Source organism: Saimiri boliviensis, chromosome 2 (assembly GCF_048565385.1).
Source record: "Saimiri boliviensis isolate mSaiBol1 chromosome 2, mSaiBol1.pri, whole genome shotgun sequence".
NCBI lineage: Eukaryota > Metazoa > Chordata > Mammalia > Primates > Cebidae > Saimiri > Saimiri boliviensis.
In genome coordinates, this window is record NC_133450.1 from 144,153,419 (window position 1) to 144,170,708 (window position 17,290).

General features: G+C 52.9%; 1 protein-coding gene across 4 annotated transcripts in view; it reads right to left on the reverse strand.

Moving 5' to 3' along the window:
• Positions 1-1,995: 1,995 nt before the first annotated feature.
• Positions 1,996-17,290, reverse strand: part of FUBP3 (far upstream element binding protein 3) — a 58,676-nt gene continuing 43,381 nt past the window's right edge. For 3 of the 4 annotated variants that reach the window (XM_039461419.2, XM_039461420.2, XM_074394617.1), the window contains exons 11-19: positions 16,548-16,648; positions 13,820-13,961; positions 9,588-9,748; positions 8,749-8,822; positions 8,337-8,417; positions 8,144-8,220; positions 5,647-5,718; positions 4,297-4,424; positions 1,996-3,347 (exon numbers count right to left, since the gene is read on the reverse strand). In XM_039461419.2, the coding sequence (XP_039317353.1) occupies positions 3,339-3,347; positions 4,297-4,424; positions 5,647-5,718; positions 8,144-8,220; positions 8,337-8,417; positions 8,749-8,822; positions 9,588-9,748; positions 13,820-13,961; positions 16,548-16,648 (845 nt within the window). In that variant the 3' untranslated portion in view covers positions 1,996-3,338. The remainder of the gene's footprint in view (positions 3,348-4,296; positions 4,425-5,646; positions 5,719-8,143; positions 8,221-8,336; positions 8,418-8,748; positions 8,823-9,587; positions 9,749-13,819; positions 13,962-16,547; positions 16,649-17,290) is intronic. The other variant, XM_039461421.2, reaches the window with a different exon arrangement.

A 17,290-nucleotide genomic window follows, 5' to 3' on the forward strand; every position in this document is an offset into this window, starting at 1 on the left:
CATGGACCAGGTGCTGCACTGTGCCATCTGTACCCCAGCCGACCCTACTGTACTGTGGGGGCTGTGGGACATCATGGGTGGTCACTTTCGAGTGACCCTGGAAAGATGGTGCCTCCTAACTGACAACAGGCCAGGAGCACTGATCGAGGTGCATTGGCTGAGAACTCCCCAATCCCAGCCCAAACTTCTGGGTGGGGCTGGGATCGGCTCAGCAGGGTCCTTGATGAATCCTGAGCTTGGGCGGCTGGCAGAGACCCCGTAGTCAAGTGCGGTGGCAGGTGGGGGTGGGGCGTAAGTTCAGAAGACAGACTGGGCACTCGACCGCCCTTGCAGTGATGACCATGCATCTTTCTTAATGGAACACAACCGCTGAACTTGGTACATTTCAAGCACTTTAGCCTTCCAGTACAGCAGACTGCTGATGAAAGTCATCTTCCTTGGGCGCCATGTTAATGAGAGGCCAAATTTCATATGCTTGCAAACTTTCTCTCCTGCCTCCTGTCGTGCTACACCCCCTCCCCGCAATAAAAGATTGCATCAGAGAGAAAGAGATTTCCATAATTTATAGTATGGGCATTTCACTGGGGACAAGCGCTAATCTGTACTTACCGATACATTTAAGAAAATGCATCCTCCGCAAGCCTGCACCATTTATGACTCTTGGCACAAACCGCAATGCTCAGTCTTCAATTAAGGGACACCTTAGGGTTCATTATCACACAATCACTCCCTGTGAACCATGCCAAATGCTGTTTTGGCACAGAGCTTGGAAGATGAATTAGAAGGAAGTCTTCCCTGTAATGCCCTCTCCGAATTCCCATTACCGTCATCAGCTTCTACGTCCTCCTCCCACTCGGCCCCCTCCCCCCACTTTCCAAGTGCCTTTTACTATTCAATTTCTCAACGTCAAACTCGATTCTCTGGAGGTGCAGTTAAAGATGCCACATCTCTTTTTTGTCTTCCTGCTCTCAACAGGCCCGCCATGGCCGCAGACGGGCTGCTCTCCACACCCCTTTTCAGCCTGAAGAAGCCACAGATGCTTTCCCCCGATTCCCGTCAGAGCCCGGAGTACAGACAAGGGGCCGATATTGGCCAGGCACACCCCAACAAGCACTGCGAGGGTCCTGATCAGGATGGAGACAGCGCCCTGCATCTAAGCAGAGGCGGCCCGCACAGAAAGGCTGAGGGCCAAGGCAGGGGTCCTCAGACATGAAAGCAGACACTGTGCTCAAAGCCGGTCACCCCAACTGACGGGAAAGAAGGAAAAAAAAGGCGAGGCTGATGCTGTTTATTCCTTAATGCCCTTCCAAGTTTGGGGCCGACCCTGTCCCCACGAATCCTATGACCACAGCCTGTAACTTACCACCTCTGGGGAAGGATGCCCTGTTTGTGTCTTTATGAAAGGACAGCAGAGAACGAGCACATGTGCTGACGATTCCCAGTCCTGGTAACCTGGGGTCCCACCGTGGGCACGGGGCTGAGTGAGAAAGCGCCATCACCAGAGCCACAGGTGAGGCTGGGGACAAGGAGGCAGGGGTGTCAGGCCGCAACAGCCAGGGACACCCCCCCAGGCCCAGGGCAGCCCACCTACACCAGTGAGTGTGCGTGTCTGGGCAGGCCAGGAAGGGGAGTGGGCAGAGGGCAGGGGCCGCCCAGTCAGTGGCAGAAGCCGGCTGACCCGCTGCACGCCCTTCGATGCATCTCCCAGGTCCATCTGATGACACTCCCGTACTGACTTGTCACTTAGAGAGGCTTGGCTTTGACAGGGAAGAGGAGCTGATCTCAACCACCTCTCTCAAGTCAAGCTGTCAAATCATACAAAGCCATTAAAATGAAATTAGCTTAACGACGTAGCTAGACATCGAGGCTGTGCACCAGTGAAGGCAGGCTGGCGCGAGAGATGGGCGAGGCCCGCTGGAGTCTTCTTTCCCTCTAGGCGGTAGTGGGCACGGGCAGGGGCACCAACCCACGAATGGAAAGCAAACAGGCCAGAAAGACTTTGCCCACAAGATGTCTTGTGGAAATTTTATTATATAGAGTGTAAAATGAATTGTCAGTCAAATAAAAAGAACACTTTCTTTTTTTAAAAACCACATACATGCATAACATTTTTCAATTTGTCTTTTTTAATAGTTAGACATTTCAAGCATTATAAGAAAAATAAGGAGAAAAAACCAGAAACTGTAACTTCAGTACATTTCGAACGGAATGTCCCTCAGGTCAATTAGAAATGCAAGAAAAAATAGCTTCAATTCCGTTTTTTTTCCTTTAAAAAATACATGTTATCTGTACAAGATACACTACAGTAAACATTGGAAATCATATTATCCCTTTTATTAAATCAAACTTATTTAATTCATACTGAGGTTAATACTAGATTTATTTATTCATCTAGTTAATCTGACAAAATATTAAGAAAATATTTAAAAGAAAAAAGCAAACACCACCTTGGAATTAAAAAATAGTTAACTACGTTTTTATACGGTTTAATGTTCCACAGTGTTTGTTAAAAGTTATATTGAATTTCTTAATATTAAAAATAACAGTATTTATATTTCTGAGAGAATAGAGAAAGGTTTTCTGTTTTGTTTTAAAAACAAGCTTGGAGGTCTTAGATACACAATTGCAACTGGTAATGGAGACATGAAAAAAAACGTATGCTAAACACATGAACACATTTTTATATTACCCCTTTAGAACTCTAGAAATTATACAAACCCTAGAAAATGCCCCTCCCAACCCTGTTGGACAGCAATACAATTATCTGTCTCAATTCAGAATTCACATAATTAATTACAATACATAATAGTTCAGTTTTTTAAAAAATGCAATAAAACCAGACAGCCAAGATACAAGAAATTAGAAGTAAAACATTTAATGAATGTACACATTTAAGAATACTTAAATACTGCTTTAAAATTTTTAAAAAGAATTTGTTACATACCACCTAAGACTTCCAAGCCACTTTCTGTTGCAACAGAATAAACTGCAAATAAAAAGGACACGAAACGACAACAAAACCCAAGCAGAAGCTTCGTGTTGAAATGTCACAGCTCTGAGGCGCGCTCTGGCGCCTGAACTTGCAGCTACTGCTCCAAAGAGCGCCCCAGAGCTTACACGCTTGAAATCACAAACAAAAATAAGGAAACGAAAATGATCAGCAATTTTTAGTAACTAATTTTCCCGATTTTTAGAAAAGTTCCGTTAATCTAAATATAGTGTTTCACAGAACAAAACAAAGGTTCTTCATCAAAAGGTCTGCACATCTAAAAACCTCTGTTACAAACAGGTTTTCTTTCACCGTGATTCAAGGGGAAGGTGGCCGCAAGGACGCTGTCCTACTGCTCCTGTGGGCGCAAGGGAAGAGGAGTTAGTCTGTGATGGCAGCTTCTCAGGTCTGTGCCAGTGGGGAGGTGACAGGTCACCCTCTTCCCGCTGGCTCCACACCGGCACCGGCACACACAGACAGGGCCGAGTCTCGGCACCTCCCCCGGTCTTTCCTCACGGGAGCTGGTCCAGACAAAACTGCTCTGTTCGAGAGGAGGTCTTGGGCTCCTCTCTCTGCTGGGGACTCAGGGCAGGGAGGCGCGGACAGTATAAGCCACACTTCTCCGTCGCCAGCCCTGACACCTGTTTCCCCAGGACCAGACCCAGAGAGCCAATTTGGCAGTGGGAGGCCCAACCAGCTGAGTCCAGGGCCGGGAGGTAACTGAAATGTTATCCATAAGGACCTAACTGGCATCAGGTGGGAAATATGCCCTGTGGGAACGTTTGGACGTCTTCCCTTCTTTAATAAGAAATCCGTTTTTGGCCTCTGAACAGAATCCTCTAGGTTCTGCACAGGAGAGGAGAGCTGGACTCCCCCCCCCAACCCCCTCACTGCCTCCTACTGCTTCGGGGCGTGGCTGACGGCCTGGCCCCTCCACCCTCCTGGAGAGCAGCTGCTGGGGCGTACCATTTGCACTTGACCTTTTACAGTTAGGGAAACTGAGGCTTAGAGGGAGAGACAGACTACTACTCAGCCCTGATGTCTGGGGCCTGGACTTGTCTGTGGAAAGATCAGGCACTTCCTCACAGCGGCGGCACCACCAATCCCCCTACTAAACTCTTGCCCTGGAGTGAGGAGGGACGGGGGTGCTGGAGCTGGGCTCTCAGCAGAGGCAGCCTCGCTGAGGAGCAATGGGCCCAGAGGCTCCTCCTAGCCCAGTGCTCTCACCCGAGGGTCAGGAAACAGGAGGCTGGAGAGCAGGGGCTTGGGGCTGGGGAGTGGCGCGGTGCCGATGATTAGCTACAGACCTGGCTGTGGGCCTGCGCCTGCCCTAATGTCTGCCCGTAGAAAGCGACCTGCTGTCTGTAATATTCCGCCCAGGCCATTGTGTAGTCCGGCGGGGAGCTGGCCTGAGGAGCCGTGCTGGTGGCGTGACCTGGTTGACAAAGGAGGAAACGCAGGTTAACGGGAGTGAGGGCGCACGGGGCAGGGGCCCTTCCCGAAGGCCCTGGGCATCCAGTCTCTGGAGGCTCTCCCTCAGGATGCCGGAAGGCAGGAAGGCCGGGAGGCGTGCAGCAGGAGTGCTTGCTACAAAAGGTGCTGTTAGCCTGGCTGTTAGCCTGTGAAGACCAATCCTCCGGCCTGCCTTCTCTGCGGAAGTGCATTCTCCACATCTGCCTGCCTGCCCCTGCAGCTCCCAGGGGCCCATGACAGAGAGAGAAGGGGGGATTCTGGGGTTGGGGGTGGGGAGGTCGGGAGTGCCTAGCCTGGGTGCCTGTGATGGTGTCCAAATCCTGTGAACAGCTTGAAACACAGGCCCAGTGTTGTCTGCGAACTGGGATTTGGGGAAGACTGGGCAGCTGAGCTTGCACCAGGTCCCTAGGTGACAATGACTCAACACTTCCACCTCCAGCCCCTAGAAGGGCCATGAACCCGGCGATGATTCCGACACTAGGGGCACCATTTCTCTGGCGGCCTTCAAGCCCATCTCTTCCAACCAGCAGGAAACACCCTCCAGACACCAGGCATGCAAGATTCCTCTTTAAACAAGACCCCAGTCCTCCGGTCTAGTCACTGTGGAATCTGTCTGGAGTCTGGTACTCATTTTAGATGACTCCCCGGAGACCTTCGGCTTGCTGGGTCCCTTGCCCTGCTCCGAAGGCTGGTTTCGTTTCTGGTAGTTAGAAAATGGGCCTACTTAAGAGGAGAAACTAAGCCCCCAGCTCCAATGCCCATGTGAGGCCCCCTTCCCCGAGTCTCTGCCTCTCCTCTCATCTGCCCTGAAGCACGGAGACCGAGAAGAAGATGCCTGGGGGGGTCTGCCTGCCGGCCAGGCAGCACCCAACCGGAATCGTTCAGTCCCTAAGGAGACCACACTTCCAGGCGCCATGCCCACCTCTAAATGCCGCTGGACCCCGCGGGGGGACAATGGAGGAGAGGATGGCAGGTCTGTGCCGGGCAGCAGGGCAGCCCGCAGTCACTGACTGACTATGCCCGGACTCCCGACAGAGACAGGCGGGCAGGCGCCGGGTGCAGGATGAAGAAACAATGAGCTCAAGGCCCACGGGGAAGGCGACAGCGAGCCTCGGACTGTGAAGTCTGTGGGCTGGAGGGGACTCTGCTGCCGGCGCCGCATGTGAGGAGGGCCGGGCACTCACTCTGCTTTTTGTAATAGTCTTCCCAGGCCTTGCTGTAGCTGGGCTGGCTGCTCTGCGGCTGGCTCTGCTGGCCTGTGCGAAGAACACAAAAGCAGTCAGGCCTTCCGGTTCCTCAGCCTCGGCCCTGGCCTGCACTCCTCCGCCTCACTCCTGGCCACACGCGGCTCCACAGCCCTGCCTGGGAAGGAGGTGGCAGCTGGCAGGGCTGGGAGGAGGGTATAACTAAGATCACCGTGAGGGTGGGGCTGCGCAGACGGGCGGCCCCTCACAAGACAGCCAGCAAGACTAGGCTGACCCCCTTCGGATGGAGACTCGAGCTGTGGGTCCACAGAGGGGGCTCAAGGGCCACAACCGCTGCTGTTCTGGGGCTTCCCAGTCAGCCTTCCAAAGGACAAAGACTCCAGGGGCTGGCGACCACGCTCTTCGCCTGGCCCTCTGCTCAAGGGCTGGGGGCTGTGCCTCTGGACCAGTGGAAGTAGAGGGGCCACTCGGCGCAGGGGTGGGCAGTACCAGCGGGCTCCTGGACCCTGCCCGGCCTCAGGCCACGCTGGGGTGGGGGAGAGGGAAAGGGGATGCACGTGTCGGGGTGGTCCTGCTCTTCTCTTCCCTGCAGGACCCTGGCTTCACCCGCTAGGCTGTGCGGGCAGTGAAGACTGGGGGAGGCGGAGAAACAGGTGGCGTGGGGGAACAAAGCCTCAGCACCCTGCCAGGGAAAGACCTGACCACAGCAGTGAGTCAGAATCAGGCCCTTGCCTTCCGCCCAGGTTGGGGCTGGCTCAAGTGTTCACCTGTCAAGGCTCACAAAAGACCCCTTGCTATCCCGTCTGCAGTGAGGATACGGTCTGAAGCAGGCAGGAGGGATGAGCCACGGCAGACAGCGCACAGCCAAACGCTTTCTCCGCTAGTTCACCTACTGCAGGCTGAGGAGTGTGGGAAGCGCACGCGGGGGACTCAGGAAGGAAGGAGACGCCCCATTTCCTCCCACAGGGGCAGGAGGAGGGAGTGACAGGCAGCAAGCACTCTTCCCTCAGACACAGAGGGCACCAGCGAGCAGGCCTCTGCTGCCAAACTATGCCACCAACCCAAACCAGTTGTTGGCCACGAAGCCCCTCAACAAACCAGTAAGCCAAGCTCAACCACCCGAGCGAAGGCTGCCCGAGACCGTGGCAGGCCCGCCGGCAGCTCCTGTGCGCCCCCTTCCTCTTCCCACAGGCCTCTGCCAGCTCCAAAGCTGGCGGCACCCATCTCAGGGAGCCGTTTCCCCCAAAGGCCGCCCAGGCCCCAGTGTCTCCGGAGTCAATCCTGGCCACCTTGCTGCCTGGAGGATTCCCTCAGACGAGAACAGCACCCAAAGGACCTGGCACCGTGAACGCAGCTCCCACCAAGAGGTCAGAGGAGACGAAGCAGGGCCGGACGCCAGGGAGAAGCAAGCAGAGGGAAAGGGAACGGTGGGATCTGGGGGGTGTGCAGGTGCCCACTGTGGTGCGTTCCATGACGCCTGAAACGCTTCATAATCAAATACTGGGGCAAACGGGAAGGAACACAACTCCACAATTTCAGAGAATGCGAGCACTTTAGGATTCACTCCAAGCCCTTCCTTTTACATGTGACAAGTGGAGCCCCAGAGAAGGTGGCGTCTGCCTAAAGCCACACGGCACTGGCCTCAGGACTCTGTGGAAGGCTGAGTGGCAGAACCCCAGAAAGGGGGCTCAGGCCCTCCGAGCCAGGCTGTGAGGCAGCGCCTGCGGCCTGGGTGCTGCGAGAATCCGCAGACCCTGAAGGCGGCTTTCCAGACACAGACGGAAACTCAGGTGGGTCACGAGAATCTGGCTGGCACTACGGTAAGGGTTGTGCTTTGCTCTGGGAAGGCCACGCCAGAGTGGCCAGACCAGCTCTGAAACCCAACGGTGGCTCCTGAAGCTGCTGCGGGGACAGAGTGGGCAGTGGCTCTGATTCCCAGCAGAACTTTCTCCTTCACAGCCATTCTCCCTGGAGAGGTGGCAGGCGGCAGAGGGCGTTCCCTAACTGTTTGCTTCTGAAAAGTTCAGGAGCCGGAAGCCCAAGACGGGCGAGGAAGGCAGCCACCCAAAGCCGGGGGAGGGGACTGGGGGGCCAGGAGCCGGGCCCTTCTCCACCAGAAGAGCAGGGGCAGAAGCTGGCTCAACCCATACCCACGGTCCACCCATGTGTGGGGAACAAGAGTGCCAGAGGCCCAGAGCTCTGAGGAGGCCAGGTGGGCCGAGAGCCAGCCCAGAGTCCCCAGCCTGCCTGAGGTTTGTGCAGTTTCCCTCACAAACATGGGGCCTTTCTCTGGGCATGCGCAGCCCCCAGTATAGGCTGCGGGCGGCCCCAAGCCCCAGCTGGGGGGCTCCTTATCATTCGGGAGGGGCATCCTGGGCCTGCTGAGTTGGTGTGAGGGCGTTTCAGCCCCCTGACTTCTGTGGGCCCCCGCCTTTCTGGAGGGCATGCATTGCACTCCCCACCCCGAGTCACTTACTTGGGACCTGCTGTGTGGGCTGCTGCCACGCCTGGTAGGTGCTGCCCCAGCCCTGGGTCAGAAAGGCCGGAGGACCACTGTGGATGACAAGAGAGTCACTCGTTCCTGTGGGTGTCTCACCTCCCTCACCCCAGCAGGCATCACCGGACCCTAGTCCCGTCAGCCCCCAATGGAGTCACAGCAGGTCACCTACCTCACAGGGGTGCTGTGGGGGTTCCCGTTCACCTTGGCAGCCATGTTTGGGAAGCACCCAGAGCTCCTTGGAGGAAAGGTGCTGGGAAAAGGTGAAAGAAACACAGCGCAACTGAGCACCCCCCCCACCCCCACAGGGCTCGGCCCCTCCGCTCAGCCCCAGGGCACTGAGCTCTCCTCCAGGGGGCAGTGAGACAGGAAGACCCTCTGTCCTCTGGAGGTTCCCACCCCGTTGCTGAAGTCAGTGAGTGATAGGCTGAGGGATCACTGGTGAGAGGAAAAGAGACGAGTCCCGCCCACACCCAGAACTTCAGGCCCTGGCTGGCCCTCCCAAGAAGGAGCTGGAAAGGAGGACAGTGGATCTCTTGGGAGCAAGTCAATTCTCCCAGGCAAGGCTGATGCGAAAGACTCACTTTTGATGAGGTGGGGCAGGTGGCTGGCTGAAGGGACTCTGTCCGAAGGCTCCAGGTGCTCCAAGACTGGTCCCCTGTGGCGGCACAGACGGAGCTCTCACCCACTGTTGGCTGCACAACTCTGCCCTCTGCCCAGGCCCACCCCAAGGCAAACCCCAGCTTTTGGGGGTCTGGAGCTGAGTGAACTAAGGGCACCTGTGCACTCACTAGCCTTCCTTCCCACAGCAGGCTGCATGTGCAGAGATGGCTCCTGCCCTCCAGTGACAAATACCACCACACAGCTAATCCTGGCACCACCACAGTTGCCCTGGCATATCACCCTGGGGGTAGGGACCAACCTGCTTGACTCTCCCGTCAACTTAGGCTGGCCCAAGGCTCTTTCTGCCATTCTATGTCCCCATTGAGGTGAGCAGTGGCCCATCTGTCCTCCATCAACACTCCCTTTCTTTATCTGCCTTGAGGTGCCTGAAACTAAAGCCAGAGTCAATGAAAGCTGCCTGCTGGGCTGGCCGCCAGGGTGATGCCAGCAGAGTCCCGGGGCAGTGCTGGTGGGGAGGCTGCTGCCCCAGCTGCTCATATAAGCCTGCAGGGGACAGCTCTGGGGCCTGGGCTGCTGCGGTCTTGGTGCACCCTGCCAGGATTCCTTCCTTGCTTCTGGGCCTGGCTCTGGCACTCCCTGGGTTGCCAATCCTCCCCCTCGGCAAAGCAGGAGGGGGCTGCCCCCATGTGATGTGAGAACCAACAGGCACAAGCACAAGGTTGCAGGAACAGCTGGTACCTTGGACATCTATAAGAAAACAGCTATGATTAAGCCGGTGGGGGAAGGACCTGGTACGTACGCCAACTTTCTCATCTATGAGCTGCCTGGCCACCTCGATCTGCTGGGGAATCCCCCTGATGGTGAATCTCCGCAGGTTGGGGTCGCTGTTGGGAGGGGGGTTCCTCTGGAGCTCCACATGCGCCCCTGACTGCTGGTTGATGCTTTTGATGTTCTCGCCCCCTGCAGACAGCAGAACACAGACAGAAGAGTAAGCGGCCACTGTGGCAACCCCTGAGGCCGTGGGCACTTCACTCCACAACAGGACTGGGGGTATTTTCTGCATGTCAGCACTTGCCCTGACAGTAGCAAACTACTCTCTACTCTAAAGTGGTTCTAACAAAACCAGGGCTCTCTCACTTGCAAAACTAGTTGTTTGGAGTGAAGCTGGACTTTTTCTCAAAGCCAAGCTGAGGCCACAGGTGCCATGTGGCACCTCCATGTGGATGCCCACATGTGAGCTGAGGCCTGTGGGTCCACACCATGGTGCTCACCCCTGGGGGCCAGCTGTGGGGCTCCTGCCCAGCTGGGAACAACACTGCCCTGCTTAGCACCAAAACAGTGACCCAAGGGCCCCTCCATGGCACAATTGGGGCCTTGAGCCTGGCTGTGGGCAACTTTTTCCACAGGCCAAATAGATGACCACAGGCCCCAACCATGCCTGGAGCCCATTTGCACCTTTAGTATCCGACCCTTCTCAAGACTCTCCCTCCTCCAAGGGGTGATGGGTCTAGACAGGCAGTGCAAGGACGCGGTGGGGGTCAGAGAGGCCTGGGTGGAGCAGAGCTAATGAAAATGTAGTTGGTCTCTTTCAGAAACCTGTGAGAGTCTCAGTCTCTTAATGAAATTTGCGTAATAAAAGCTCCAGCAGCTAACAATGGCTGGATTCTTCTTCTGAAGAACTCGCGGATCTGCTCTGCTCAGCTCCGCGGGGGATGGGGGTGTGTTAGGAGGAACCAGCATACAAGGATGACTTGGAGCAGAGTGTGGCAAAAGTGGAGAAAGAGGCAATCCGTTCCAAAGCTGGTCAAGGGCAGCAGTGAGCCGCAATGATCAACAGCAAAGACCAGGTGCCAGTGTCAATCACTCCTCCCTGCCCAGTCAAAACGGACCCTAAAGGCCACGCGCCACCTCCCCTCCCCAAGACACCTCCACAACCATCCAAACACTCCAAGCTTCCCTCCACCCCCTGCCAGAAAAGCCCCGCCTCACAACCTATCAGGCCAGGTGGGAGGGGAGGCTAAGGGCAGACATGAGCTGCCTCTTGGCAGGACTCTACGGGGGTCAAGGAGCAAAAAAGGAGAGCTGGGCGGGTGGTTCTTCCTGATGGTAGCAGGAGCAGCCCTTATAAGGGAGGACAGACGCCAGGGGACCTGGCATGCAAATAAGGTCAGATGCAGAAGAGGTCAGTTAAGTTTAGGGTGGTTTAAAAAATCAATCAATCAATCAATCAACAAAACCAAATGTTGTGCTTGTGATTTCTGTAAAGTCCCGCTGAGTTTCGGAGAAGCATCCCTACGTTTTCCACCCTGGCCATACCCGCCTCTTCCTGGGGGCACACCAGGTCAATGTCCACAGCTCTGATTTGCCTCTGGGCCAGTGTGAGCCCCTCCTGGGGAATCTTTACTTCTGCCCTTTACTCAGAAGCCATGGATTTTTATCTTCTTTGCACCATGAAAAGCAGGCTCCTAGGCAATGGTTTTTGGAGAGCAATAAAGAATAGGAACTTGGCTGAGTGCGGTGGTAATCCCAGCATTTTGGAAGGCCAAGGCAGGCGAATCACCTGAGGTCGGGAGTTCGAGACCAGCCTGGCCATCACGGAGAAACCCCGTCTCTACTTAAAATACAGAAGTAGCTGGGCATGGTGGTGCATGCCTGTAATCCTAGCTACTCAGGAGGCTGAGGCAGGAGAATTGCTTCAACCTGGGGGGTGGAGGTTGCAGTGAACCAAGATAGCGCCAGCCTGGGCAACAAGAGCAAAACTCCGTCTCCAAAAATAATAATAATAAGAGACTAAAACGGAGACCATTTTTCACAGGCACACTTAAGCCTCGGGGGAATCCTACCAGCCTCCAGCCAGATCCGCTTGGTCTGGAGGCAAAAGGAGAAGGGCGCAAGTGTCTCAGATTGAGAGCCCTGGGGTCCCCGGACAGCTGAGGCCCCGCCCTCATTGCTGGACCCTGGGACCCTCGTCCCCAGGCTTTGGGAGCATGATAATAAGGTGAGGAGGCGCCACAAAACCTCGTGGAGCCAGAAGGAGTTAATTTAAGTTCATCTTCCTTCAAAATGAGGTCACTAGCTTGGCACATGGTGGCTGTCTATAGACTCATTCAGCAGCCCGCTCCATTCTTCTACCTGACGGGGGGCAGAAGCGCCCCACCAGTGGCCCCCTGGCTGGATGTGAAATCGTAAAGCAATTAATCAAACCTGCAAAAAGGCCTGGCTGACAAGAGCAGGCTGGCTGCGCTATCTGTCAATGTTGCTGTGTTTATCATGGAAATCCAGCAGGGGCCAGGGAGGCTCCGTGTCTGTCCAGGCCAGAGGCCAAGGAAAGCTGGGCCTGACTGTGTGGGGCTCCTTTCTCCCTTGCCCAGGCGCCTATCTCAAGGAAAAGAGACGCCTCACAGGGTCCAAGGGGTGTGTGTGTGTGTGTGTGTGTGTGTGTGTCATAGAAGGACGTGTGTGTGTGTGTGTGACATAGAAAGACCCACCCACATCTGAGACATTTATTAGAGTTGTAGACTGCTATTCAAGCATGGGTCACAGTATCAGTGACTGCTTCGTTCTCGTCACTGTTTTCTAGGAATCACTCAGGATGACTTTGCGGAGAACAAATGACGAGGGGCTCTCTGTCACACCAAGGGCTCACTATGAGGACCCATCATGGCAAGGCAACGATGCTCGGTCAGGGTGTAGAGACACAAGCAAATGAAAACTTCGCTGACAAAATGATTTGCAAAAGGCCAAAAAAGCTGGCTAGCTAATCCTCAACCTACAGGGATCAACTAGCTGCAGTCTCACAGCAGTCAGGCTGATGGCCTGTGCAGTGTGCGACCTCTGGCAGCCTCTGGCGCAGCCTGCAATATCCCCGAAACACTCATCAGCCCATACACCTGCTGGCAAAAGAACACAAACCCATATTGTTCCTACCAGCTCTGAATGGTTCATCATCTAAAAGACAACAGGGTTGCCTGCATTTTGCAAGAGCATAAAACCCAGTGTCCATGAGCAGGAACAAGGACAGCTCCTGGGAGGAGAGTGTTGGGGGGGCTCCTGTCCTGCCCAGCTCTGGAGGTCTTTGCTGGTGAAGCATCCCCAAGTCCTGCCTATGAAATACAAGCACGCCTCAAGCAGCTAAGAGTTATTTGGTGATCAAAGAAATCTGAGAAACTCTGGAAAGAAGACTATTTTCTCCACAGGCTGTCAAATACTTAACGAAGGCAAATACGGAACCCAGCGACGACGGGAGTCCCCTGCTGACATCGAGGCCTGGCTCAGAGCCCCATGGAAGCCGAGCCCTGCTGTCATGCTGGGGAAAGGCCCCACAGCCTCGGCCCTGGTCTCAGCAGCCCTTCTGGGTCCCAAGGCTGACCAAGATGAACTGCTGCCAATAGCTGAGAAATATGCCTGTTCTCTCCTGTTTCTCAGTGAAGGCCCGGAAGGAGCTACAGTAGCCATGAATGAGGGTTTCCTCCTAATGTCGCCAAAATGCCTAGAAACAACTAATAAATCAGTGTTTACTTGCTCCACAGAGCGGCCATGTAAAAAAAATGGTTCTTATCCTTTTATCCTGTAGAAAGGATGGAAACCATTTTCCCATGTTGTGCGGACCAAGACCAAATACTCAAATCTGGTAAGGGAAAAAAGCGACACGCTGTCGAGAAGGAAGTTCCACCAAGGACATGATCCTAAATCGTCCCGCGAAGTTCCATGGAGGTGAGTTAATTACCAGTCGATCGACAAAGGCCCCCATCTTGTGCAGGGTATTTTTTCACCAACCTAAGCTGCCTCAACAGGCAGGGGGTTTTACTGCCGTCTCTTCATACTCACAGCAGAAAATTCGGCTTGTTCCTCACAACAGGCCCATCAGCAGCCTCAGAGAACCACGCCAAGCAGGCTTTTGGTGGAAGGCAGCTACTGCCCCCAGCCTGTGGCTGCAAAGGGACTTCCCCGCAGGTTCCGGAGGGCCATGTGACCTGCCTTCCCTCGAGCCAAACAGCTGGAGGGGGGCGTGAAACCCCAGCTGCCTCTTACCTTTGCCTATGACGAGGCCACACTTATCGGCTGGCACTGTGTATGTTATCTCCTGGACGCCACCAGGGGCTCCCACGCTCCAGTCACCACGGCCACGACCTCTTCCTCTGGCTACTGCCAGGCCTCCAAAGCCGTCTCTTTCCTGGAAAGATCACAGGGCTCTAGTGACTGCCACTGCCACAGCATCACTGCTCCCCTTCTCCAGGGAGGAGGTGAAGTGACAGGATGTAATCAATGCCGCTCATTAGAACCTAGGACCTTTCCACACTTCCGATTCTGAAGGGCTCTTTCCAACCAGAATTAACACCAATCACAGGTGCAACTGGGGAGGACGTGTGCAGATGCACGCACATGGTTACAAGAACAGCTCAAATGTACCCAACAAAAAAAGGCAGGCAGATACAAACTCCAAGGCTGAAGCCCAGCAGCCCTTCCCTGGAGCTTTCCTCTCTGGAGTCAAGAGCTGGTTTTTCCCTTGCAGCTGAGGCCGCTCTTTCCCGCGGTGGACACATGTTGGGACTATGGGAAGTCAGGTGCTCGCAGCCTGCTGACTCTCCCTGACCTGGCACTGCTGTGAGTCACGACACCTGGCACTCCAATCAGCAAGAAGGAGGAATGGATTTTATTCTTGGTGGCTGTGCCCTCAAGCAGCAGCAGCAGCAACGGATTCAAGAGTGAGCATTTGGGGCTACTTCAGAAGAGAGAGACAGAGAGAACCAGCCAGGGCCTCCTCTCCATGGGAGAAGTCTCTGAATCATTCTCCCACAGTTCACCCAGCGCACAGAAAAACCTCAATCCTAACACCCAGCAGAGGAAGAGTCCTTTCATTCGGAAGGCAGCAAGTCTCATTCCAGCTGCTGTCCTCTGAGTCATTTTGGAGCTGCAGTATTTAAATTCTTTTAAATGTTGAGGATGAGTCTGTCAAGGCATTTTGTGGAAGGGAGAAGCTGCAGAGACTTTCAACACACTGAAGAAATTTTGGCAAAACCTGCTCATGTCGACTAAGAGTAAACCGAACGTTTATCCAGAATCTAAACCAGAAGAAAGCGGAGGTAATTGGAGTGCTTTTCCCCTGTATTCTGCTTTTATGAGAGACAAGCCAAGTAAACAAGGCAATTTTAGGAATTTATGTTCACACACGCACACGAGCGCACAGCTGACTTTCTGGGCATGCCACAGATCTCGAAGACGAGCTTCTCTCCCAAACATCTCAGCCTCTGCAGCTCAAGGTTCATAAACGTTTTTTTTTTTTTTTTTTTTGAGATGAAGTTTTGCTCTTGTTGCCCAGGCTGGAATGCAATGGCAGAATCTTCACTCACTGCAACCTCCACCTCCTGGGTTCAAGCCATTCTCCTGCCTCAGCCCTCTGAGTAGCTGGGATTACAGGCATGTGCCACCACACCCGGCTAATTTTGTATTTTTAGTAGAGATGGGGTTTCACCATGTTGATCTCCAACTCCTGAACTCAGGTGATCCGCCCGCCTTGGCCTTCCAAAAGTGCTAGGATTACAGGTGTGAGCCACCATGTCCAGTTAATTTTCTATTTTTAGTAGAGATGGGGTTTTGCCATGTTGGTCAGGCTGGTCTCAAACTCCTGACCTCAGGTGATCCGCTTGCCTTGGCTTCCAAAATGCTGGGATTACAGCTGTGACCCACCACACCTGGCCTAGGTTCATAAACTCTCACAAAAAAGGATGTTACAGATCATTTAGAGCAGCTGTGCCCAATCTTTTGGCTTCCCTGGGCCACACTGGAAGAACTGTCTTGGGCAATCCCATAAAATACACTAACACTAATGATAGCTGATGAACTAAAAAAAAAAATAAACCTTAAAAAAGATCTCATAACGTTTTAAGAAAGTTTACGAATTTGTGTTGGGCTGCGTTCAATGTCGTTCCTGGGTCACGTGCAGCCCGTGGGCTGAACAAGCTTGATTTAGTGGCTGTTTTATAAACCGAAGAGTTGCCTGGGTCTCTAGTTAAGACCCAAGACCCTCCCCTGGAAATTCTGATTCAGCAGATCTGGGGTGGGGGCCTACACATTTGTGATTTGAGTAAGAATCACCAGATGGCTCTTAGGGGATCACAGGGAGAGCACTGCCTGGTAAAAAGCCTGAGTCTGCTGCTGAGAACACCAGACCCAGGGGTTCAAAGGCTGCTCCAAGGCCACATGACTGATGTCAGAGCTGGGACTATAATTTCCAATCTCTTGCTATATTCTTCAGTTCTGGTCATTGTCAGATTTATCCTCAGTCCTGCCATCAGTTACAGAGGTTCCTAGCACTGTCACACAGGCTGGCTCACAGTCCAAAGACATGCATGAAATCTAGTGCATAAAGGCAGCTACAGGACTTCGAAGGACTCTGCAGTGCTTTCTACCACTAGGACTGGATTTCACTTAACATAGTTTAACATTAACTACACTTGATTATCTGAAACTTGGTGATCAATCTGCATGGTATTTCCCCACATAGTTTAAACAGCTAGAAACTTACTGTGTAAAGGCAATCTAGATGCTGAGGTAAATAAGGTAGAAGAGTAATTAATGAGCAGAAAAAAAAAAATCCCATGAAGGCGGGAAAGAGGCTGATGCAGAGAAACGGGTGGCTTCCAAAAACGTGACTTGCACCGTCTCAGGGCGACTGCTGCATGGTGCTGCCTGGGGAGCCCCGGGTAGCACTTTCCACTTCTGCATTTGAAATACTTGAGCTCCACAGAGCTGGACCCACCTGGGCTGTAAGAATCAGCTCGTTGATGATGTGTGCTGCATGCTGACACCGATCGGGAGGGCCCATGACCTGTGCAGCTCTTTCTGGACTAATCCCATCGTCTGAGGAGCCAGGTAAGAGACAGGATTAGAAAAAAGCCCAACGTTAGAAGGAAACAAAGGTTAATCTGATTCTCAATCAATACTCTTCCCCGCAGTGCCAAAAGGGGCAACAGGAATATCGCCAGCTCCAGGGACTCTTTGGGAGTGATGTGATAGGAGAATGTGTGTAACTATATCATTTCGCATGTTTCTGGTCAATGCTCAAATCTTATGCAGTTATAACCATTTAAAAAATACATCATTAACGAACTAAAACAAAACTTGACTTTGAAAAAGCCAAGGGCAATGGAGTAGAACTATGGCAACAGTTCCCAGAAATCAGCCTGCCATGTTTTCCTCTTTTTGGACCATGTAGAAAATTTTGCTCATAAAGGCAAATCTAGAAAATTAAAAAATCTGTCCTTTATTGTAAGATGTTTTGTCTTTTTATGTGGGTTTAAATGATCTCCAATTTAATAAAATAAAAATTATATATATATATTTCAGTATATATATTTAAATATTTATATATTTTAATACTTATATATTTATATATTTTAATACTTACATATTTTTTAATATTTATATATTTTTACTAATATATTTTTCAACATTTATATATTTTTAATACTTATATATATTTAAATAAATAAATATATTTAA